A 24,924-nucleotide genomic window follows, 5' to 3' on the forward strand; every position below is an offset into this window, starting at 1 on the left:
TATAATATTCATTGTTATCTAAAGGTAAACAAAAGACTTCAGCAGAAACAGACGTGGTGGTTGACGTGTTTACTGGCAGTTTTACAATTTTATTATGAAAAGGCTTATCTAAGATACGGAAGACGGAACTGTCACTGAGTGTCTGTGTTCGGCATATGTTCTCAAAACAGAACAGAGAGAATTTCTAGGACAAAACAAAGGATATCATGGTAATAAGATGAGGTCATAAACAAATGGTGACACACCAAGGGCCACCGTCAGCCCAGGACAGAGCGTACCAAGATATAGACTATATCAACTCCTGTCAGCCAAAAACAAGAATCTTTGAAAGAAAAGTCCAGGTGATTTTGTTCTCATATTTAACTGTCCAGTTTAGGTAACTATATGCCCATGATAGGCTCAGATTCGTATTTTTGGCTGAAAGAAGAGGAACCCAGTGTGGTCTTCTGCTGTTGTAGCTCATTCGCCTCAAGGTTCAGTGTTTTGCGCATGCTGAGATGCTTTTCTGCTCACCACAGTTGTAAAGAGTGACTATTTGAGTTACTAAATCCTTCCTAGCAGCTTAAACCAATCTGGCCATTTTCGGCTCTTATCAAAAAGGCTTTTACACTAACAAAAATGACGTGTATGTCAGGAATGCACATACTTTTGGCTATGTTGTGGATACCATTTGCTGTTAAACATCATGATTTAAAATATTCTTATAAGTAACGTGTACATTTTAGCCTAATGATCTTTGTTTCCCCATTATTAGTAAAATAGAAATTGGCATTTTCCGTATACATTTTAAATAATAATATGCAACTGAGCTTTTGCCATTGAATTTCCCTCTGGTTAAAATTTAATAATTTTTGAAAAAGCCTAGGTTGTTTTACAAATTCCCTACTCTGTTCCTAAAGTACATCCTGAACAGCTTTCCATTTGTGAAGGACTTCATGAATAATTTTGAACTTTTGTTAAAATTTCTCCAGCATTTAAAATTTTTACAAAAATGCTATAAAAAGAATCACAAGGGCGTTGGTGGCTCAGTGGTAGGTTTTCGCCTACCATGCGGAAGGCCCGGAGTCGATCCCCAGCCAGTGCTCAAACCCCAGCCACTGGATGCAGTGCCGGTCCTAAGCCCGGATAAATTGGGAGGGTTGTGTCAGGAAGGGCATCCGGCGTAAAACCTGTGCCAAGTTGTTGTGTGGGCCAGTTGGTCTGCTGTGGAGACCCCTCACACACGTGGAGCAGCCGAAAGATCAACATATAAAAAGAATCGTGTGCAAGAGAGACAGAGACTAGAATAAAAAATATTTGCATATTCCTTTATTTTGTGCTTTTGTGTGTATGTGCAGTGATTTCTGATTATAACATCATCTGATAATACGCTTAAGAGATACGTTGTCTGAGAATATTAATAGTACACAGAGCCCTGGATGGGGTTACTTTTGATTTTACTTCTTTTCATGAGACTGGTGGAGATGAAATCCGGTCATCACAAGTCGAAAAGTTTTAAAACAAACCTTTGCCTTGTTGTAGTGTGATATGGCAGCTCTATTAGAATCATTAAAAAAAAAAGGATCATTTTCAACTAGTCCAATGGTTCCTGTTTAATCTGAATAACTGAAGTCAGGACCCCGGTTCGAACTTGCTTGATCTCTCGCCGTAGAACGTACTCGCTGAACTGAGATGAGTCCACACCACCTCCACATGAAGCAGCAATCTCAAATCCCTTTTGCTGGAGCCGCTCCAGAACCTTAGAGACACACACACACACACACACACACAGACATTTTATATTTGTATTTAGCAGATTATTAAGCTGCTGATTAATAAGAGTCATAATCTATCTATCTATCTATCTATCTATCTATCTATCTATCTATCTATCTATCTATCTATCTATCTATCTATCTATCTATCTATCTATGACATTTTCTGGGTTGTAAAAATTATGAACACCCTTTTTTGTTAACAACATTATAGACACCAATAATGAGTGTACATTACAGAATTTTTTGTTGTTGTGCAACCTACTTGTACAGAGTTGAGATGGCAGTAGCCGTTCAGCGGGAACCGGATGATATGAGTTGAGTCATGGTTCCATCCTGCGTTGACTGAATTGCACATGACATCTCCAATCTCGGGGAAAATGTCCTCGATGAGAGCCTTATCACCACTCAACGTGATCCTTTCGCCCAGCTCGGGAGCCACACGCACCACCACACACTCGCACGGCCGTGACACAAACCCTGAGTCTCGCTCCGTATGCCAGCGCTCAAGCTCTGCCTGCAGTGGCTGCAGCTGGAAATACTGAGCCTCCTCATACAGCAGACAGTAGTCCTGCTCACACATACATAGAAAAATAATTCTTTAATTAATTACTAGGTATAAAATATTAAGTATCAGCTGACCTGTGTACTGTGTTTGGGGCTTGCTTATGTAAATGCAGTAGAAGTGAAATGTTTAATGCTCCAAGTATTTGTATCTCTGTTAGGATTTAAAGCAGACACAGTTGTGGAATAAATGACCTGTTTTCTGTTTTCTTTTTAAATACAGAGGTGTGTAGGACTATTATATTGATACTATTTTTGGGACTATATTTCAGGACTATATACTGACTATTATTAGTATAATAGCCTGAATTTTCTGAATAATGTATTCATATTTGGAAAACATCTGAAATATAAGTATGCTGAATTTTATTCCACAGAATTTTAAATCAGATTTTTATATCGGTCCAGAAATAAAGAGCAGATTCACTTAACTGTGTGTCTAAAAATGAGAGAAAGCAATTCTCTTGATTAGAAATAATAATAATAATAATAATAATAATAATAATAATAATAATAATAATAATAATAAAATACTACTAGTACTACTTAATAATAATAAAACTAGTAATAATAATAATAATAATAATAATAATAATAATAATAATAATAATATTTTATAGAGAGCTTTTCTACATACTTAAAGATACTTTACATAAATATTTAAATAGTCAAATGACAAAACAATACATTAAATAAAACCTTACACCATTAATCACATATAGTCAATTAAAAAACAATACCAAAAAGCATTTACTAAATATTATTATTTATTAAATATTACAGTCTTGAAAAGATGAGTTTTGAGTAATGATCTGAACTTGCTCAGATCACTGCAATCTCAAATGTGGAAATGGAAATGGACATAGAATCAAACAGACCTTAAAATCATCTGGGATGAGTAGCTTGGATGTCCTGAGAAAATTGAGGATGTAGCGGAACATATGACCATCACGATCGATGAAATAGTGCTGCTTTAGACTGTCCAGCACAATGGGCTCTGTGCCATCGAACAAACGGCCAATCCTGTGCATAAGAACGTGAGAGAAATTTAGTGGCTTTCAACATTTTGTAGAGGACAGCAGTGTATTTTTCAATGCATCGGTTCCCCTGTGCATATTCATATGTGTGATGTGTGTGTGTGTGTCCATCAGCAAGCCAGCCTTACAATGCGCCACATGTTCCACAGATGCCACAGAGGTGCCTTATAGTACACCAGCCCCCTGTGAGCGCCCGAGAGTACGCACACGCAAACAAATCGACATGATTAGCAGTCATGAGAAGCAGAGCAGCATGACTGCAGGCGCTAAGCTGCTTATGCAGATGTCACAGTTTTGTGTATACCTGGATGCTGTTGACAAAGCTGTATTTGTTGTAGCCAGGGGTGAAAAAAACCTGCATGTGTCACTATGCATGTATCACCAGAGAATAGTGTTTTAGACCACATCCACTGTCGCATTTGGATAAGGAGCATATGTTTAAAGCCAGGGCCCATATACATGAAGAACACAAAGGTATACAGTATAATATAGAATGATAGGTTCCCTGGGGCGCATGATGCCCTGACATTGCTGTATAGCAAAGAAAGTATTTGTTTATGACACTGTAGGAATATATTGTGTGTGCCACTGTGAGAATGTGTGAATATGTGAGTATGAGAGCCTGAATAAGTCTCTGTGTATATGTATGAGGCAGTATGGTGAAAGTGTGAAAAATTATGAACCTGTATAATACTGCATGAGACTGTGACTTTGAAAGAGGCTATGTGTGTGTGTGTGAATCTGTGCAGGTCTGAATGATACTCTACAAACCAATGAGAGACTGAGACTGTGTGAGTCTGTATGAGGCTGAGTCTTTATGAGACTGTGTGAGTCTGTACATCTGTGTGATACTGTGAGGGACTGAGACTGTATGACACTATGTGAGTCTGTACGAGAAACTATGAGAATATGAGTCCCTATAATTCTGTGAGATTGTATGTGACTGTGTGACTCTGTATGAGTCTGTATAATATTCTGAGGAATCTGAGATTGTACGAGAGTCTGTATGTGTTAAGAGACTGTGTATAAGACTGTGTGAGTGTGTATGTGTTAAGAGACTGTGTATAAGGCTGTGTGAGTGTGTATGTGTTAAGAGACTGTGTATAAGACTGTGTGAGTGTGTATGTGTTAAGAGACTGTGTATAAGGCTGTGTGAGTGTGTATGTGTTAAGAGACTGTGTATAAGGCTGTGTGAGTGTGTATGTGTTAAGAGACTGTGTATAAGACTGTGTGAGTGTGTATGTGTTAATAGACTGTGTATAAGGCTGTGTGAGTCTGTATGTGTTAAGAGACTGTGTATAAGGCTGTGTGAGTGTGTATGTGTTAAGAGACTGTGTATAAGGCTGTGTGAGTGTGTATGTGTTAAGAGACTGTGTATAAGGCTGTGTGAGTGTGTATGTGTTAAGAAACTGTGTATAAGGCTGTGTGAGTGTGTATGTGTTAATAGACTGTGTATAAGGCTGTGTGAGTGTGTATGTGTTAAGAGACTGTGTATAAGGCTGTGTGAGTGTGTATGTGTTAATGGACTGTGTATAAGGCTGTGTGAGTGTGTATGTGTTAAGAGACTGTGTATAAGGCTGTGTGAGTGTGTATGTGTTAAGAGACTGTGTATAAGGCTGTGTGAGTGTGTATGTGTTAATGGACTGTGTATAAGGCTGTGTGAGTGTGTATGTGTTAAGAGACTGTGTATAAGGCTGTGTGAGTGTGTATGTGTTAAGAGACTGTGTATAAGGCTGTGTGAGTGTGTATGTGTTAAGAGACTGTGTATAAGGCTGTGTGAGTGTGTATGTGTTAAGAGACTGTGTATAAGGCTGTGTGAGTGTGTATGTGTTAAGAGACTGTGTATAAGGCTGTGTGAGTGTGTATGTGTTAAGAGACTGTGTATAAGGCTGTGTGAGTGTGTATGTGTTAAGAGACTGTGTATAAGGCTGTGTGAGTGTGTATGTGTTAAGAGACTGTGTATAAGGCTGTGTGAGTGTGTATGTGTTAAGAGACTGTGTATAAGGCTGTGTGAGTGTGTATGTGTTAAGAGACTGTGTATAAGGCTGTGTGAGTGTGTATGTGTTAAGAGACTGTGTATAAGACTGTGTGAGTGTGTATGTGTTAATAGACTGTGTATAAGGCTGTGTGAGTCTGTATGTGTTAAGAGACTGTGTATAAGGCTGTGTGAGTGTGTATGTGTTAAGAGACTGTGTATAAGGCTGTGTGAGTGTGTATGTGTTAAGAGACTGTGTATAAGGCTGTGTGAGTGTGTATGTGTTAAGAAACTGTGTATAAGGCTGTGTGAGTGTGTATGTGTTAATAGACTGTGTATAAGGCTGTGTGAGTGTGTATGTGTTAAGAGACTGTGTATAAGGCTGTGTGAGTGTGTATGTGTTAATGGACTGTGTATAAGGCTGTGTGAGTGTGTATGTGTTAAGAGACTGTGTATAAGGCTGTGTGAGTGTGTATGTGTTAAGAGACTGTGTATAAGGCTGTGTGAGTGTGTATGTGTTAATGGACTGTGTATAAGGCTGTGTGAGTGTGTATGTGTTAAGAGACTGTGTATAAGGCTGTGTGAGTGTGTATGTGTTAAGAGACTGTGTATAAGGCTGTGTGAGTGTGTATGTGTTAAGAGACTGTGTATAAGGCTCTGTGAGTGTGTATGTGTTAAGAGACTGTGTATAAGGCTGTGTGAGTGTGTATGTGTTAAGAGACTGTGTATAAGGCTGTGTGAGTGTGTATGTGTTAATGGACTGTGTATAAGGCTGTGTGAGTGTGTATGTGTTAATGGACTGTGTATAAGGCTGTGTGAGTGTGTATGTGTTAAGAGACTGTGTATAAGGCTGTGTGAGTGTGTATGTGTTAAGAGACTGTGTATAAGGCTGTGTGAGTGTGTATGTGTTAAGAGACTGTGTATAAGGCTGTGTGAGTGTGTATGTGTTAATGGACTGTGTATAAGGCTGTGTGAGTGTGTATGTGTTAAGAGACTGTGTATAAGGCTGTGTGAGTGTGTATGTGTTAAGAGACTGTGTATAAGGCTCTGTGAGTGTGTATGTGTTAAGAGACTGTGTATAAGGCTGTGTGAGTGTGTATGTGTTAATGGACTGTGTATAAGGCTGTGTGAGTGTGTATGTGTTAAGAGACTGTGTATAAGGCTGTGTGAGTGTGTATGTGTTAAGAGACTGTGTATAAGGCTCTGTGAGTGTGTATGTGTTAAGAGACTGTATAAGGCTGTGTGAGTGTGTATGTGTTAATGGACTGTGTATAAGGCTGTGTGAGTGTGTATGTGTTAAGAGACTGTGTATAAGGCTCTGTGAGTGTGTATGTGTTAAGAGACTGTGTATAAGGCTGTGTGAGTGTGTATGTGTTAATGGACTGTGTATAAGGCTGTGTGAGTGTGTATGTGTTAATGGACTGTGTATAAGGCTGTGTGAGTGTGTATGTGTTAATGGACTGTGTATAAGGCTGTGTGAGTGTGTATGTGTTAATGGACTGTGTATAAGGCTGTGTGAGTGTGTATGTGTTAATGGACTGTGTATAAGGCTGTGTGAGTGTGTATGTGTTAATGGACTGTGTATAAGGCTGTGTGAGTCTGTATGTGTTAAGAGACTGTGTATAAGGCTGTGTGAGTGTGTATGTGTTAAGAGACTGTGTATAAGGCTGTGTGAGTGTGTATGTGTTAAGAGACTGTGTATAAGGCTCTGTGAGTGTGTATGTGTTAAGAGACTGTGTATAAGGCTGTGTGAGTGTGTATGTGTTAAGAGACTGTGTATAAGGCTGTGTGAGTGTGTATGTGTTAAGAGACTGTGTATAAGGTTGTGTGAGTCTGTATGTGTTAAGAGACTGTGTATAAGGCTGTGTGAGTGTGTATGTGTTAAGAGACTGTGTATAAGGCTGTGTGAGTGTGTATGTGTTAAGAGACTGTGTATAAGGCTGTGTGAGTGTGTATGTGTTAAGAGACTGTGTATAAGGCTGTGTGAGTGTGTATGTGTTAAGAGACTGTGTATAAGGCTGTGTGAGTGTGTATGTGTTAAGAGACTGTGTATAAGGCTGTGTGAGTGTGTATGTGTTAAGAGACTGTGTATAAGACTGTGTGAGTGTGTATGTGTTAATGGACTGTGTATAAGGCTGTGTGAGTGTGTATGTGTTAAGAGACTGTGTATAAGGCTGTGTGAGTGTGTATGTGTTAAGAGACTGTGTATAAGGCTGTGTGAGTGTGTATGTGTTAAGAGACTGTGTATAAGGTTGTGTGAGTCTGTATGTGTTAAGAGACTGTGTATAAGGCTGTGTGAGTGTGTATGTGTTAATGGACTGTGTATAAGGCTGTGTGAGTGTGTATGTGTTAAGAGACTGTGTATAAGGCTGTGTGAGTGTGTATGTGTTAAGAGACTGTGTATAAGGCTGTGTGAGTGTGTATGTGTTAAGAGACTGTGTATAAGGCTGTGTGAGTGTGTATGTGTTAAGAGACTGTGTATAAGGTTGTGTGAGTCTGTATGTGTTAATAGTCTGTGTATAAGGCTGTGTGTCTTTATGACACTGTGTAAGCTGTTGTGATGCTGTGTGAGACTGTGAAATGTGTTAAGAGACTATGTACAATTGTGCAACACTGTATGAGACGTATGTGCGAGTGTAGAAGACTGTGGAAAGCAGTATAATTTTGTGTTAGTATGTATGAGCTTGGATGAGGGTCTGTGAGAGAGAAGATGTCAAGCTGGCTAGAGACCCAGTGCTGCAGGCTCTCTCCTTTGATGTTTGACTCAGTCAGCAGCCAGGAGACTTTAACACTCCCTGGCACTGCAGAATTGTACTGGTCAGCAAGATAATAAGTATAGACAAGACACACACACACATATATTTAGAAGTAAAAGAAATGCAGATGGCAAATCTAGAGAGCATGACATACATTGTAGAAAAGCAACAGATCAGGCACATATAAAGAATGACATGAGAAAAAAAACAGAATCTGTATGACTAGTAAAGAAACAGGAAATAGCATGTCGTGCCATAGAGTGTTTAATTTTTCTCTGTTACTATTTTGCTCTGTTGCAATCAGCTGCTCGTATGTGCATTGGTTTAAAAGAGCAGGGCTGACACTGATAGAGGCTCCTCTTACTTTTCAACTCAAAAGATGATTTTCTTTGTATTGCCGTTTGTGTATATTAATAAATGCCAGTCCACTGTAAATTCCCAGGCCACATGCACACCACATTTGGTAATGCCAACAACAGACCAATTCACAAAGTGGAAAGTTTAAAATTCCCCAAAAAATGGAGAAGGATTTCCGCAAGCTTTTACTCACATCTAGAATAATAAATTAAAAATCAACAACAGTACTTAGCAGTGTATAAAGTGAAGACACATCGCCTGATGAGACGAAGATATTCAGAGAAATTACAGAGCTAAATTTGCAGCACAAAATATGTGAGGCCAGAAGGAAATGATTTAACAGTACAACTGAGTATTATAAGTATGTTATAAGCATTACTGATAATTGTCAGTTTCTCTGGTACCAGTGGAGGCTAAACCATTGACACAGCTTTTTATAAATGACCCGATGCTGTGGCAAATGGAACTCACTTAAGCAAAAAAGAAAAAAAAACAACCAAACAAAAAAACAGTCTCTAAATATCCGTTGCCTCCTAGGGGCATCATCTGCTAACTCCTACAGTAATATCAATTCTGCCAATTGCATGACCTCAGCTTACATCTACTATTGGCACAGACCTGCTCATCGTACAGCCTTTATTTTATACTTAAATAAATAAACGATTTGAACTAAGAAGTCGAGTTTTTCATTAGTTACTACTCTTAAACGTACATTTACACACAATCAGGAGCAGGAGTAGGATATAAGATCATTTTTCTGACTGTACAGGATTTTCATGAATGTCAGTTGCATTCCATAATTTCTCTTTTCTCTCCTTCACAGCGGTGGCTTGTCTGTAGGAACAGTAGGCTAATTCAACAAATGTTATAGTCCTCAATCACCACATTAAGTAGCTATTTTTAATGACCAATGGTTTAAAAAAAAAGGGCTTCATTGATTTGTTCCACTGATTTGCTCACATTCTTCGACGTGCAATCACGGAGTAGTGTGCTTTATTTCCCCTGACATATAGAGCATATTAATTCCACAGTGTTATTATTACACCTAGTGGTTGAAAATGGAAATTGCAACAAGTGCCCGTAGAGGCCCATTGGGGAAAGAATCACACTGCCCCATGTTCGCTCTATGAGGATTTTTAGTGGCAGAGGTGCATTCCTGCACACAGGATAGTTAGATGCCATGGTATTACCAAATAGGGTCTGTTTAAAGGATCCTGTGGTATAGAAATCTAATGAATTATGCAAAGTATAAATGCAAAATAAATGCAAAGTGTAATGTTGTAAGTACAGGACCATATATTGCAAGTATTGACAAAGCATGATTTTAGAAATCAGAAATGTTTGTGCACCAGTTTGACTGATAAAAATAAATAAGAAGAATTTGTCTCCCTTTTCCAATTCCCAAATTGTCACTAGTTTCAGATCTTGTATTTTTTGTGATGTAGCTGAAAAGGAAATTTTGCTGAAACCTGAAACCTGGCATACCTTGTTAACAATATTAGCTCTTCTGTGAGCAGCTCAAAGACTCATAGACAATGGTGATGGGAAACACTATATTAAATACGTTATGCATGAAACCACTTAAAATGGCCTACTAGACTGAATGCTGGATGACTACATGTCATTGACTCTCAACTGCTTATAACAGGGTTAATCAAGCCCATGACTAGACAGTAGTTTATTAAAGCAAGTTTAATACCTCCCCATTAAGTTGCTTATGAGTGGTCATGAGCTGCTGTTGTTCCTTCATACAGTTCCCCTATACTAGGACTGTGGAACATGCCAAACAGGAAAGCAATCACTGGCACCCAGAGTCCAGGTCTTGACAGTGTTGAAGTTAAAGTGCTAGTGGTATGGCCCAAGCACAAAATCCGAATTTTTATACCAGCTGAACTGAGACACCTGTATCTTCTACATTATTGTGTACACTAGTGTGTATGATATGTGTACATAGATTGATGAATCCAAATCTAATTTTGCATGCCTTTTCTACCCTGGTTTTAATGGAGCGTGTGCAAGTTTTACCGAGATTCTGGGTATTTAGTGAGCGTAGCGAGACTACTGGTGTACATCTGTCCTCCCACATCGATGTGCACTGGCGCGTTGGCCTTGGTCAGCTGGGCTGGTGTGGGGATGCCAGCTGTACCCACTGGGGAGGCTGGAGACTGTGCCAAACGAGGCCGAGTCGACATGGCCACACTGCTGCGATGTTCCTGAGGCACAGACATAAGACACAAAAGCAAGGTATGAATGAGAAAGTGGATATAAATATAATATATTTGACTGTGTTAACATGGGTTTGTATGCAGATGGAGAGATATTTGTATGTATGAGAGAGTAAACACCATCGGAGAGTGAAACAGTTGGAGAGAGAAGCCCCACAGGCAGCCAATGTGTTCCTGTGGGACTGCACTGGATGTCCAGTACAACTAATAGCTCCTGCAATCATGTGATATGCTGAATGTAGGTCACACTCCTGATAAATAAGTGGGCTGGAAAAAATTATATGAATATAAACACCACATACACAAACCACATATTATAATGATCAGTGGTATCACTACTAGTTTAGCAAGGGTTAATACATTTGGCATTAGCAGATAAAAGAGGCTATTTATTACTGAAGCAGAGCTACAAGTACTGTCATTTGCATATGTTCAGCTTTGTCTGAGACAATTTCTGTTTGTTCTGTATAAATGAATTTATATATAAACAGTGCAGTGACCATCAGCAGGACTTCTCAAAATGGAATAAACACCAAAACAGCTTGTTTGTTATATATGTATGTATATATATATATATATATATATATATATATATATATATATATATATATATAACAAGCTGTTTATATATTTATATACTGACCTGAAAACAAGCTTTCACTTCCTGTAATGATGCACATTTTGTGCTAGAGCAGCACCCAGTCAGGATATGTGCCCCCATTTAATCTCATATTCTGCTATTTTTCAGGGATGTGTACATTGTTTTCTTTCTTTTCTTGTTTCTAACACAATTGATCTCTTTCACTCAGATGCTATTGTGACATGGTCAAAGCTATGACATGGCACAGTTAGGGCTGTATCACTACAAGAGTTGGAACAATTCAAACAACACACTTTCTGAATTTTCAGTTCTAACACCCCCCCCCTTTATAACTTCCCATTGTTATATTATTCTGGCCAGAATGAGCAGGTGCACTTCCAGAGAAATCTCCTCTCTGTGCAAATGATTTTAGTCCTTACATCTTAACCCTATCAGATCCTTAGTTATGATGTGTAGATAAGATATGAACCCACTTACATCACACTCTGAATTGAAACAACATAGTATACGTTTAAACAACACAGTTACAACCAACTAAATGAAGCCCCCAACTATATGAAGACTTGAAATATTTGTCAAACTCCAGCAGACAAATATTTCATACAATGCAAAGAGATGAGTCAAAGATGAGACAGCAGGGCATTTGATTTATTTATTTAAGTGTTTAGTGGATTTTAGAAAGAAATACATTAATTGCATTCTTACACAATGATGGAGAATGAAAATGCTTTGAGAGATATTTATGAACATGAGAATGAACAAGAGATGCCACCTTGTTTTCAGACAGTTATCTATATATATAAATATTCATTATATCTATCATAGAGGATCTACAAAAGACTAAACATGACTCTTTGGGTTTCCCAACTCCAGTGTGATTCATGCGCCACAGTCTGCTGAGTTTCCGGGTCAAACACACTTACCAAAACTGCTGGTTTATGTGATGAGTGCAGGGAAATGGACCCAAATGTGTCCATCAGGACTGGAGCTGGACATCCCTAAGTGACCACGTGACCAGCAGGTAGTCTAACTGTTACCTGAATAGCTAATAGGACACAGCCGCACCAACATAATATTTACGACTATAACACGAGTGTGCATTTTGACAGCAACTGATTGACGCCGTGTGAAAGCCGTAACGTGCACCAATATTTCGTCTCGTGGTGAATATTTGCTCTGAATTAGACCTGAAGTTGTTATTACCTGCGCAGACAGCACGAGTGCAGGTTCCCCTTTGTGCTCAAGCGCAGCCGGGGCGACGGGGGCCGCGGAATCCGCGCTGACTTTAATCGGTACAGGAGGGTTCGCGTCTTCTGCCATAGGGCGAGCGCAAAGTCTTTTAGGGGAAGACCCCGGTCCCGGCACGTGCGCGGAATAAATCTCCGTTCGTGGACGTTTGCACATTTTACGCGTATCAAGGTCCGGTGGGTCTTCGGTGTCGCGATGTGGCCGCTGGCTTCCGTTGACCATTTCCGGTGCAACATGTAGAGGCGCCAATTTCGAGCCGATGCCGGCGACGCTGTTGAGCGTTGCTATGGAGACGGCGCCGATGCAGTGGTTGGTGTATGTTTTGGAGAGCTTAGCTGCGCGTGAGAGCATCTGCATCCTCGTGCCCAGCAGGTTTTTGCCCACGGCTTTATTCTCGTACCACGTAGTGTCGTTCTCGCTGCAGTGATCGCGCGGACGCTGGAAAAAAGCCCTGCACGCGGGGTTGCGCTTTGACAGGTACTTCACGAAGCTTGCATAAGGGCAAAACTCCGTGCCGGTTTCGTACATGCGCGGGAGGTTTTCCTCATCCGTGTCTGATCTTTTCCTGCTCCAGGATGAAGAGCGGGACTTGTGGTACGGTCCGAGCGCTTTGAAGTAGACGAACCTCCTCCCGTCCTCGTCCGTGGCGAGCCCGAAAGAGTCCTCCTCGAGCTCGCGCTGGTTCTCTCGGCCCCTTGTGCAGAAGTACATGCACGTCTCGAACCACACTTTGTTGAGCAGTCCGAACGGGGTGCGCGCGCTGAACGCGGCAGACGCATAGAGTCTGCGCAGGTCGGCGCGCGTGATCGCCTGCTTCTGAACCACGGGTCCGGCGCCCTGCTCCTCTAGGCGGCGAATGACAGCAGCAAGCGCCAGGTTGGCACTGCGCAGCTCCGGGTCCTTGGTCAGGTCGAGCGTGCGGCAGAAGGGCGGCTCGTTGAGATACCGGTTGAGCGAACTGCGTATGCTGATCAGCGACGACTTGCTGTACAACTGACCGCTCTTGGAGCGCGCCTCTGAGTAAAACGCGCGCAGGACCCTGCAGAGTCCGTGTTTGTCCATGCTTTCGAAGTTCGTACTCTGTGCCGTCTCGCTCAAATACTCGCGGAAAATCCGCACAGCGTAACGCGTGGCCAAGCGCGTGTTCTCGCTCAGACGCGAGCGCTCTGATACGGACAGATGAGTCGTCTCTCCCTCATCAGCATCCGGGTCCAGGGGAGACATGTGCAGCTCGTGCCCCCCGCGCTGTTGGTCTATATTCCGCATAAGGACCGCTTCCGCGCTCTCGCAGTTCTTGGGCTCCAACTCGGCTTCTTCATCCTCGCACTCTTCCCCCTCGTCCACCGTGATCTGGATCTCCTGAATCTCTCCTTCCTCTCCGTCCTCTGTGTCCCGTTCTCTGTCCCCGGACGCCGGGGTCGTGTCGTCGCCACAGCAGTGGTGCCCGCTGCCAGGCATTCTCGCCATATTGCGGTCTGAGAGTGTATGAGTCCCGGGGCAGTGCGCATGCGCTATATTGGACCGCAGAGCTGAGAGCTTGTTTTTTTTTTTTTTAAACGTGCTTTTTAATGACCTTCAGCTATGAGCTCAGGCATGCAGGCGCTCTTAAAGGTGCAGAGAGAAGGGAGGGCGCATCCCCAAAATTAAAACTTACCCTTACTCTGTCTCATACACACTTGGATACACACTGCTATAATTAGATGGAGGGGAAACTAAAAGATATATAGGACTACTTTAAAAGGCATGAAAGAATGTGAATGTGATTTAAATCTCTCACACACATGCACTTGCTAATTAATGAGGCACTGCGCATTGTATTTCATGCTTCTCTGAGTGTGTGACCGCGGTCTGTGTATATTTTCATATAATCAAATAGTCTAATACATCTCTCTGTTTACTTTTAATAACAACATTACAAGGTGGGAATGCAGAAATAGATGTTTGTTCAATCATCATGTTCATTGAGATTGTGCACTGGTTCGGAAATGAACAATCCTGCTATTCATGTATGAGTCAAACAGGGTTTCCTCATATTGTAGATTTTATTTCACAATTAATTTTGTATTATGATGCAGTATTTTTTTGGCAACTCATCTTTAAAAAAAAAATGTGTGTGATATTTGAATCTCACTTAGGATCTTTTTTATTGTTGGAAAGTTTCATCAGATGCTGCAGAAATAAAGATCTATTGTCCGTCTGTTTTATCAAATATATACCAAATACAAAAGTTTTTAAATATTAGCTACATATAAAATTAAATATCTACAGACTCTCTCCACAGTGCAGTGACGCCTTAGCAGTTCTGTGAAAGTGACTGGGTTTATATCCCAGAACCACTTGGCACAAGAACACTTGGCACTTCAGGACTTGATTATTACCCCTAACCTTCAGCTGTATACAGCTAGACAAATGCATTTAAATGTAGCAGTAGACTTCATCACCTTTGGCTCTCTGTTGCAGAGACATCCTGAGAGGTTTCAATTTGAAATGAGAAGTCTCTATTCTTTTGTCTCGTTCTGCTGTTAATGCCTGCGGGCGTGTCACCAGAACCAGCAATGACATCTCTTAAAGGGAAAAAAGAAAGAGAAAAAAAAAAGTCGAGAGGGTAAAAATGTTTCTTGTCTCTTTCACATTTAAAATTCCACCTAGAAGAACCCATTTCACACCTAGATACCCAATTAGCAATTATCCCAGCTTTAAAGAAGAGTCCCGAACAGGGGCCCTGATCTGGGCCTGATTTGTATGCACTTTGTGCGGATGGTGATAAGAGTCAGAGGCAGAATATATTTATAGTTTTAATTTCAATTTCATAATCATTTGCACGGCAGGGTGGCCTGGGGGCTTGAGGGAAAATAACATGCCTGCTCTTCAAAAGGCACATCAGACTCATTACATGGCTACGTGGTGGATTGGAGGAGGGCTTTTTTTGTGTGTGTGTGCAGGTAGGTAATGTGTTCCCTGAGTAATCTGTGCTGATAGAGAAGTTCAGAAGAAGGAATTAAAAAAAAAAAATCTGAGCATATGCAGTGCCATAAATGACTTTTCCCTCTGAGGCTCGACATGGAGTTCTGCAGAAATGAACACCATGGAGCGATAGAAGTGAAACCACTGCCAGAGCCCTGGGCTGTCACACAGAGATAACACTTGAGTGTACAAAAAGGAAGGAGAATACATAAAGAAGTAAAACATAAGTGTTTGAAATCTACATGAGAAATTGAGGAATGTAACGTAGTTGATATGGAAACAACAGGATGTCTAAATTTTGCACATGATGAAGAAATCCACTGTAGCTGACTGCTGCTCAACCTGTTAGACACAATGGGAAAAAAAAATCTACAATGAAGCATTTCCATTTCAAAGTTGTTTATTTTCCAATAACACAACGCCCAGATGTGTTTTAGGTTTCTGGCTCCACAACAATTTGTAAATAATTCCAGTGTTAAATTTATGAAAAAAATCACACATCCTACTGAACCTTTTTTATAGCATTTAATGCCATGGAAGATAGTTGCATTATAGCATAAAGTATATTTAATAGTAGTTCCTTCACCAGTTTCTTGTTTTCTTGATATTAACATGATGCAGCTTGATATGTGTCTTTATACTGAGTACCTGAAAAGAACTAATGTCTCTGTCCTGACGGCTCCCATGGAGGAAGACTTGGTGACAGTTACAAAAGTTTCATAAATCTTAAATAAACGTCTCGTTATTGAAAAGCTCTTCACATTATATATTTTTGTTAGTTAACAATGCTACTATCAGGCTTAGATTGTGTAGAAGAAAAAGTCCATATGAATTGAAGAAAAGAAAAAAAAAACAAACTGATCCAACATGTCTGATATGGCCGCATCAGTTTACAAGCCTAGATAAATAAAAATAAATCTGAATCTCATACGATCTGGCCTATATCAAATTGCACTAATGCTGAACTGAATCATCCATCCATTGTCTATATCCACTTTATTCCTAATTAGGGTCACAGGGGTCTGCTGGAGCCTATCCCAGCACACATTGGGCTACACCCTGGACAGGTCCAGGTACACCCTGGACAAGTCATCAGTCCATCACAGGGCCTCACATATAGATAAACACACACACACACAACCAGAGTACCTGGAGTAAACCCACGCAGGCACAGGGAGAACATGCAAACTCCACACAAAAAGGCCTGTCTGTCTGTTCGACCCCGGGAGCTTCTTGCTGTGAGGCAACAGTGATAACCACTAAGCCCCTGTGCTGCCCCTTGAACTGAATCATTCCCTAGTAAATTAAAGTATATTTAGGTTTATTAAACCAAATCAAAATACTTTTTTAACTGTATAGTTTTTGTGTCATGTCACCTACTACATATGAGGAAGGAAGATATCCGGAATGACGCTCTTCCACTTTCAAAAACTGAATCTTATCCATATTTATATGCACGAGTGGTAGTGTGAAGAGAAGCGACAGCGAGATTAGCGACTTGTGTATGAAATGATTCCAAGCTCACATTAACATCTTCAATACTTGAGGGCAACAGTTTGGAATCCTTCTACTGACTACAGACATGAAATGCCGTGCGTAGGCGGAAAGAAGACCTGGATTTGACAAACAGAGTCAGTGAATGTGTATGCACATATTATTAGTGGTGTCAAGCTTCAGTGCTGGTCACAGCGTTGCAAAGTTTAGCATTTATATTCTCATATAAACCAACTCATCCAATTCACTAAATAGATTCCATGTGTTAGGCAAAATAAAATCCCCTTGTATCATGTGTAGATTTTGTTACCCCTTTCTTTTCCATGAAAGAAATCAACATGGGAAGGGACACCACTGATTGGGCTGTACAGTACTGAGAAAAAAAAGATCCAAAGTGGAAAAACGGTTCAACAGTCTTTGACATGCAGGAATGATATATAAGCCTAGATCCTGTTTCCATCAACAAGGGAAACGGTTCAACAAAGATACTGCCAGAAAGACAGAGAGAGAGAGAGAGAGAAATCAGAAAGTAGGGTTACGGATGCCTAAACCACCAAGTCTAGTTCATCATGTTACTAATTTAAACACCAGAAATTCCATTAAAATATACTTTAAACAGTAAGAAGGCTATTACATTTGACCCTGCTGTGATTAACCAGTGGTAGTGTAGTGAAAGCACAAAAAGTGGACAAACGTAAAATTCAACAAATCGGTTATTCTCAGTAAAAAGCACTCTTCAATTAACAAAACTTGCAACACCGTCATAAAATTCACTGGAGATACCTCTAACAACTTTGCTACACCTCTGTGATGATGGCATGAGGTAACGATGTTAAACGATTAAGAGAAAGAAGAGCTCTCATCTAAACACTGTTAGCAGATTCTTTCTGACTTCACTTCACCACACCACACTGATGTGATAGTATGAGTGAATCACATAGCATGATAACTTTGCTTACTTTTCTCCGTACATAGTCTTTGTTAACATCAACATCATCAGAGATCACTTTCTAAACACAGCACTGTTGGCTGCTTCGGGTTGATTGCTGGACTACTTTCAGCCCAGCAGTGTCAGTGAGGTGTTAAAATTCTGCAACATGGCTGACATACCCACCTTACACACCCCAAATAACACCCAGTCAGTGGTGGACCTCTCGTGGTCCCTTTGCATTGATTAATGGGATTAATGGGGCACACAGGAACAGATGGACAGTAATTAATCAGCACCCATGTGCTCTTGTGAAATGGCACATGGGTGTAACAACAAGGATAATAAACTGGCAAGTTTAACGTGGACTGTTCCTCTGAACTTTATACATTTGTTACTTATACCTTTCCCTTACAATACCTCTATGAGATGATTTTATATACATATAAATATATATATATATATATATATATATATATATATATATATATATATATATATATATATATATATATATATATATATATATACGTATTGCATGTATTAGTTTGCTGTGACATCAAGATGCAAAAATAAGACATCTAGTCTCTGACCCGACACAGTCTGAAACACACTTCTACCATCTTTTCGGACGTTTGTTTCCTTGGGTAATGAACAACCTGTCACGTTTCCTCAGGTAATAAACAACCTGTCACCATTTTCTTTAATGAGCATGCAGTATTAATTGCATATCAAACAAATGGATCACCCACAGGCTACACTCTCAAACACCCACACATCACATGAGCACACATATTCCCATCACCAGCACCACATTATACAGTAAACAGCTCTCTTGGAAACCTTAATTAGAGGATATGTGCTAGGTGGTAATGGTGAAAATAAACAGTAAGTGACTGGATGTATATTGAAAATGTTTCTGGAATTTTTCACATAAAAATGTCTGTCTCTTTCCACATACAACAAGCATATTTGGAGCAATTTGTATTCTAATATTAGGTACACAACCATACCCAGTACAACATGCAGTGAAATGCTTTACTATACAGGTGAAAAACGGGAAGACAGTATATGGAAAAAATGTATATAAATGAATGTGTGTATATATATATATATATGAGTGATGGTAAGAAAAGAATGTGAAAGCATGATAAAAAGCGGACTACATCCTTCTCTGAGGGCTATAATAAAAGCTGTAGCATGAGGGATGGAATACAGGAATGTGGTGTACACTGTGGCCAACTGGGAGGACAGTACAGGTGGATGTTCCATAAGAATATGCCATACAAGACCTAACACAGACCTACACAGATACAAAGAATGTGCTTGAATTCAGAGCTTGAGAAGACAAATCATGGCAGAAAGAAAATGACAATGTACGTCAATATAACACCATGTACAATACCATACCATGTGCAATATCACATCATATGCAATATGTTCTTAGTTCCCTAGCTCCTTTTTTGTACTTTTGAGTATATTTTGTATATATAGGATATTTCTTTCTTTTTTTTTTTTAAATTATATTTCATTGATTTATTTCTCTTGTAATCTGAAGCCATGTCTCTGGCAAAAGAATATCTTTTGGAATTTAATAAAGTTATATCTTTAAAAAAATTGGAAAGGACCAACAACACTGCTGGACACTGGAGTATGCTGTGTTTAATAATAATAATAATAATAATAATAATAATAATAATAATAATAATAATAATAATAATAATAATAATAATAATAATAATAATAATACTTTGGATACCCTGCCTCTGGACATGTAAATGGCAAGTGGGGATTCATTTTATCCCTCCTTCATTATAATGAATGAAATAAATGTTTTCTTACTCTAGCTACCAGTATTTCACAAATGATATTACGAATCCTCCTGAGCGAAATAAATCAGTCGGCCTGTGCATGTATGTCATAGTGACGGCAAACTGTGGGAGGAATGACAAGATTAACCCAGTTCCATAGTTTGTCACTATCATTGTCAACTGATTTTCTTCTCTCTGTTGCGGTCAGGGAAGAGCTTTCGTTCCTTGAAGGCAAACACAGAGAGAATTAGGACAACCTTCTTCCTACAGGCCATTCAGACACTTCATCAGGACAATACCTAGAGTGTGGACTCACCTACACACTACTTCTTAATATATACATTAAAAATATTTTCTTCCCTTTTCCACCTGTACAGTTAATTTTATTTATAGCAAAATGCCATTGAAAGTGTTTAATTTTTGCATATTGTATTCTTATTCTTTATTTATATTCTCTTTTATTCTTATTGATTTTATATTCTACGATGCAGAAAATGAAAAAGCATTTCACTAGATGTTGTACTGTGCCTCTACCTAGCAAACAGTATCATACATTAACTAAGGAACATTAGATGATTAGATGAATACTTTTGTTTAATAATATTATATAATAAATTGATGATTATTGCTTTATTTTTATTTACTTATTATTTTTAATAAGTGGCCAATATTTTTTTTCTTCTCTTTAATATAACGAGACATTATTAATTCAGAACAGCTCACTGTCATTGGCAACTCTCTTCCAGACCAATCCACGTTTTTATTTTATTTTTCTTTTCATCCTAGGCTAGAGGCACTTTCACACCTATTAGTCTGTTGATCAAGTTCAATTCATAGTGAAATTGCTTTTCAATTTGGCTTGTTTTCCCACAGCAAATTATTCACAAAGCCCCCCCAAAAAATGTTGTTTAAAGGGCATGTAGAGATGAAAATGCACATATAAAACTCCTTTGTTCATTGGTGAGAAACATAGTGATAGAATAAGGTACACACACCTCCACACACAACCAATTGTACATAGAAATCATAAACAAATCACAGAAAACAAAGATAATAAACCTATTTTAGAACATTCCGTGTATCACATCCAGCATTTTTCCCTCATTTATTCATCTGTCCAAATCTCTAGAACACATCGTATTTCCACAGCATTTCAATTCTGTCCTTTGGCTCAGTTTGTGCCTCAGGGCTCAGTTTAACAGTTCACATCAACAGAAAAAATGTTGTCAGTAACCCAAAACACACAGCGAGTTTGGTTCACTTTGCGCATTTAAATCGAATCAAGAATGCACTGCAGTCTCACTGCAACTGAACTGCGCTAGAGTTGGTACCCGATGGAGATCACCTCCCCTAAACGCTTCCAAGTGTGACGGCTGACTTCTCACCTGGGCTTGATTCAAATAGGCTTAATGCTGCATATGCAAAAGCCTGGCCATACTAGTGAAAGCTGTACCTTGTAGTAATACTAAACCAAGATGATGCAGATTTGTCAGGATAGATCAGTAATGTTCACATTTGTTCAATATATGTGATGAAATGTTTGAAACTGTAATAGACGTTAACTATTCAATTAATTTATAATAGTCAAAATGTCTTTGGTTAAAGTTAGTCTTTGGGAACTGCAGACTGTGTATGTGATAGGCGTTTGATATAAATGACAGTGCTGGTAAAATTCCACTGTAAAAAAACCTACTGAAATAATCCTCTTTAAACATTTAAACACTAACAATAATTGTCTTTACTTGTTAATATACTTGTCTACCAGTGTACATGCTAACTTTTAACATAGAAAAGCAAGAAAGTTAGTTGATCACAAAAAAGATCCATAACTACCAAAATTATAAGAAACACTGAGCACTTCATAGAAAACTGATCTGATCTGAATGCTTTCTTAGGTCTTTAATGCATACACTGACATTTGCCTGACAATGGAAATATTTTCCTAAATATTTAAAGGTCAAAGTTCAGAATGGTTTCTACAAAAGAGTACCACACACCACAACTGGCATATACTATACTATACTACACTATACTATACTATACTATACTATACTATACTATACTATACTATACTATACTATACTATACTATACTGTAGAATACTATACTGTAGAATACTATACTGTAGAATACTATACTATACTATACTATACTATACTATACTATACTGTAGAATACGATATTATACTATACTACACATTAGTATACAATACAACACTATACTATACTATACTATACTATACTATACTATACTATACTATACTATACTACACATTAGTATACAATACAACACTATACTATACTATACTATACTATACTATACTATACTATACTATACTATACTATACTATACTACACTACACTATACAACACAATACAATACTATACTATACTACACTACACTATATTATACTATACATTACTATAGTACACTATACTATACAACACAATACAATACAATACTATACTCTACTGCACAATACTATACAATACAATACTGTACAATACTATACTATACTATACTATACTATACTATACTATACTATACTATACTATACTATACTACACTACACTATACAACACAATACAATACTATACTATACTATACTATACTATACTATACTATACTATACTACACTACACTATACAACACAATACAATACTATACTATACTATACTATACTATACTATACTATACTATACTATACTATACTATACTATACTATACTACAATACACTATACAACACAATACAATACTATACTATACTATACTATACTATACTATACTACACTACACTATACAACACAATACAATACTATACTATACTACACTACACTATATTATACTATACATTACTATAGTACACTATACTATACTATACTATACTATACTATACTATACTATACTATACTATACTGTAGAATACGATATTATACTATACTACACATTAGTATACAATACAACACTATACTATACTATACTATACTATACTATACTATACTATACTATACTATACTATACTATACTACACATTAGTATACAATACAACACTATACTATACTATACTATACTATACTATACTATACTATACTATACTATACTATACTATACTATACTATACTATACTACACTACACTATACAACACAATACAATACTATACTATACTACACTACACTATATTATACTATACATTACTATAGTACACTATACTATACAACACAATACAATACAATACTATACTCTACTGCACAATACTATACAATACAATACTGTACAATACTATACTATACTATACTATACTATACTATACTATACTATACTATACTATACTATACTATACTATACTATACTATACTATACTATACTATACTATACAACACAATACAATACTATACTATACTATACTATACTATACTATACTATACTATACTATACTATACAACACAATACAATACTATACTATACTATACTATACTATACTACACTACACTATACAACACAATACAATACTATACTATACTATACTATACTATACTATACTACAATACACTATACAACACAATACAATACTATACTATACTATACTATACTACACTACACTATACAACACAATACAATACTATACTATACTACACTACACTATATTATACTATACATTACTATAGTACACTATACTATACAACACAATACAATACAATACTATACTCTACTGCACAATACTATACTATACTATACTATACTATACTATACTATACTACACTATACTATACTATACTATACTATACAATAACTATACTATACTACACTATACAACACAATACAATACAATACAATACTATACTATACTATACTATACTATACTATACTATACTATACTATACTATACTATACTATACTATACAACACAATACAATACAATACAATACAATACAATACAATACTATACTATACTATACTATACTATACAATAACTATACTATACTACACTATACAACACAATACAATACAATACTATACTATACTATACTACACTATACAACACAATACAATACAATACAATACTATACTATACTATACTATACTATACTATACTATACTATACTATACTATACTATACTATACTACACTATACAACACAATACAATACAATACAATACAATACTATACTATACTATACTATACTATACTATACAACACAATACAATACAATACAATACTATACTATACTATACTATACTATACTATACTATACTATACTATACTATACTACACTATACAACACAATACAATACAATACAATACAATACTATACTATACTATACTATACTATACTATACTATACTATACTATACTATACTATACTACACTATACAACACAATACAATACAATACAATACTATACTATACTATACTATACTATACTATACTACACTATACAACACAATACAATACAATACAATACAATACTATACTATACTATACTATACAACACAATACAATACAATACTATACTATACTATACTATACTATACTATACTATACTATACTATACTATACTATACTATACTATACTATACTATACTATATTTGACTACACTATTGTACTTAATCATTCATTCAACTTTAGTAATATCTTTATCCCTATCAGGATCGTGATAAATCTGAAGACTGTACTAGGAGCATTGGGGCAAAGACTGAGATATTAGATATTTCTGTAAAGCTGCTTTGCACCAATGTCAACTGTTAAAGGTACTATACAAATAAAATTTAATTGCTTTGAACTGAATAAATAGTTGTGACACTTGTTTGCACTAGGTTTTTTTTTGGCACATGCGCAAACGGAGAAGACTTAACACACACACAAACACACAGAGAGAGAAAGAGAGAGAGTCAGAAAGAGAGAGAGAGAGACAGAGAGAGAGACAGACAGAGAGAGACTCACCTGAAACATGAGATGTCCAGTGTTCTGTGTTTCCTCTCCTTCCCTGTGCATGTGTCACTACACCCAGTGAAGCGGAAGTGGAGAGTGGAGATTTGGCTTGTGGGCCCAGAGCCACCGATGACCTCACAAATCTGTGCCCCGGAGATCTGCGCTTGAGCGAACTGAGATCGCAGCAACAAGCTATTGGCGGTGCACACGATCTAAACACTATCTGAGCACTGTCTTTTTCTGAAAGAGAGACTTTAAGAAATTGCTCTGATTGTGT

The 24,924-nt window shown here is 37.8% G+C and overlaps 1 protein-coding gene across 3 annotated transcripts; it reads right to left on the reverse strand.

The window, feature by feature from the left end:
• Positions 1-1,321: 1,321 nt before the first annotated feature.
• Positions 1,322-24,889, reverse strand: kctd1 (potassium channel tetramerization domain containing 1). Of its 3 annotated transcripts, none has more exons than XM_058379536.1 (5): positions 24,660-24,889; positions 10,469-10,656; positions 3,197-3,341; positions 2,020-2,325; positions 1,322-1,738 (listed from the first exon to the last, which is right to left on the reverse strand). In XM_058379536.1, the coding sequence occupies exons 1-5, from the start codon at positions 24,708-24,710 to the stop codon at positions 1,574-1,576; spliced, it is 855 nt and encodes a 284-aa protein (XP_058235519.1). In that variant the 5' UTR covers positions 24,711-24,889; the 3' UTR covers positions 1,322-1,573. The 3 variants fall into 3 exon arrangements, with proteins under 3 accessions (XP_058235519.1, XP_058235518.1, XP_058235520.1); XM_058379535.1 differs by lacking the exon at positions 24,660-24,889 and adding an exon at positions 12,473-14,023; XM_058379537.1 differs by lacking the exon at positions 24,660-24,889 and adding an exon at positions 10,789-10,855.
• Between the last annotated feature and the right edge of the window lie 35 nt (positions 24,890-24,924).

This window comes from Hemibagrus wyckioides, linkage group LG25 (genome assembly GCF_019097595.1).
Source record: "Hemibagrus wyckioides isolate EC202008001 linkage group LG25, SWU_Hwy_1.0, whole genome shotgun sequence".
Lineage (NCBI taxonomy): Eukaryota > Metazoa > Chordata > Actinopteri > Siluriformes > Bagridae > Hemibagrus > Hemibagrus wyckioides.

Excerpts from the sequence above, each read along its gene's own strand:
- kctd1 (XM_058379535.1), bottom strand. The coding sequence starts at position 13,984 with ATGGCGAGAATGCCTGGCAGCGGGCACCACTGCTGTGGCGACGACACG. Across the intron at positions 3,342-10,468 it reads ACTAAATACCCAGAATCTCG|GATTGGCCGTTTGTTCGATG; the intron begins GTAAAACTTGCA and ends TCTTATGCACAG. Across the intron at positions 1,739-2,019 it reads GCCATCTCAACTCTGTACAA|GTTCTGGAGCGGCTCCAGCA; the intron begins GTAGGTTGCACA and ends TGTGTCTCTAAG.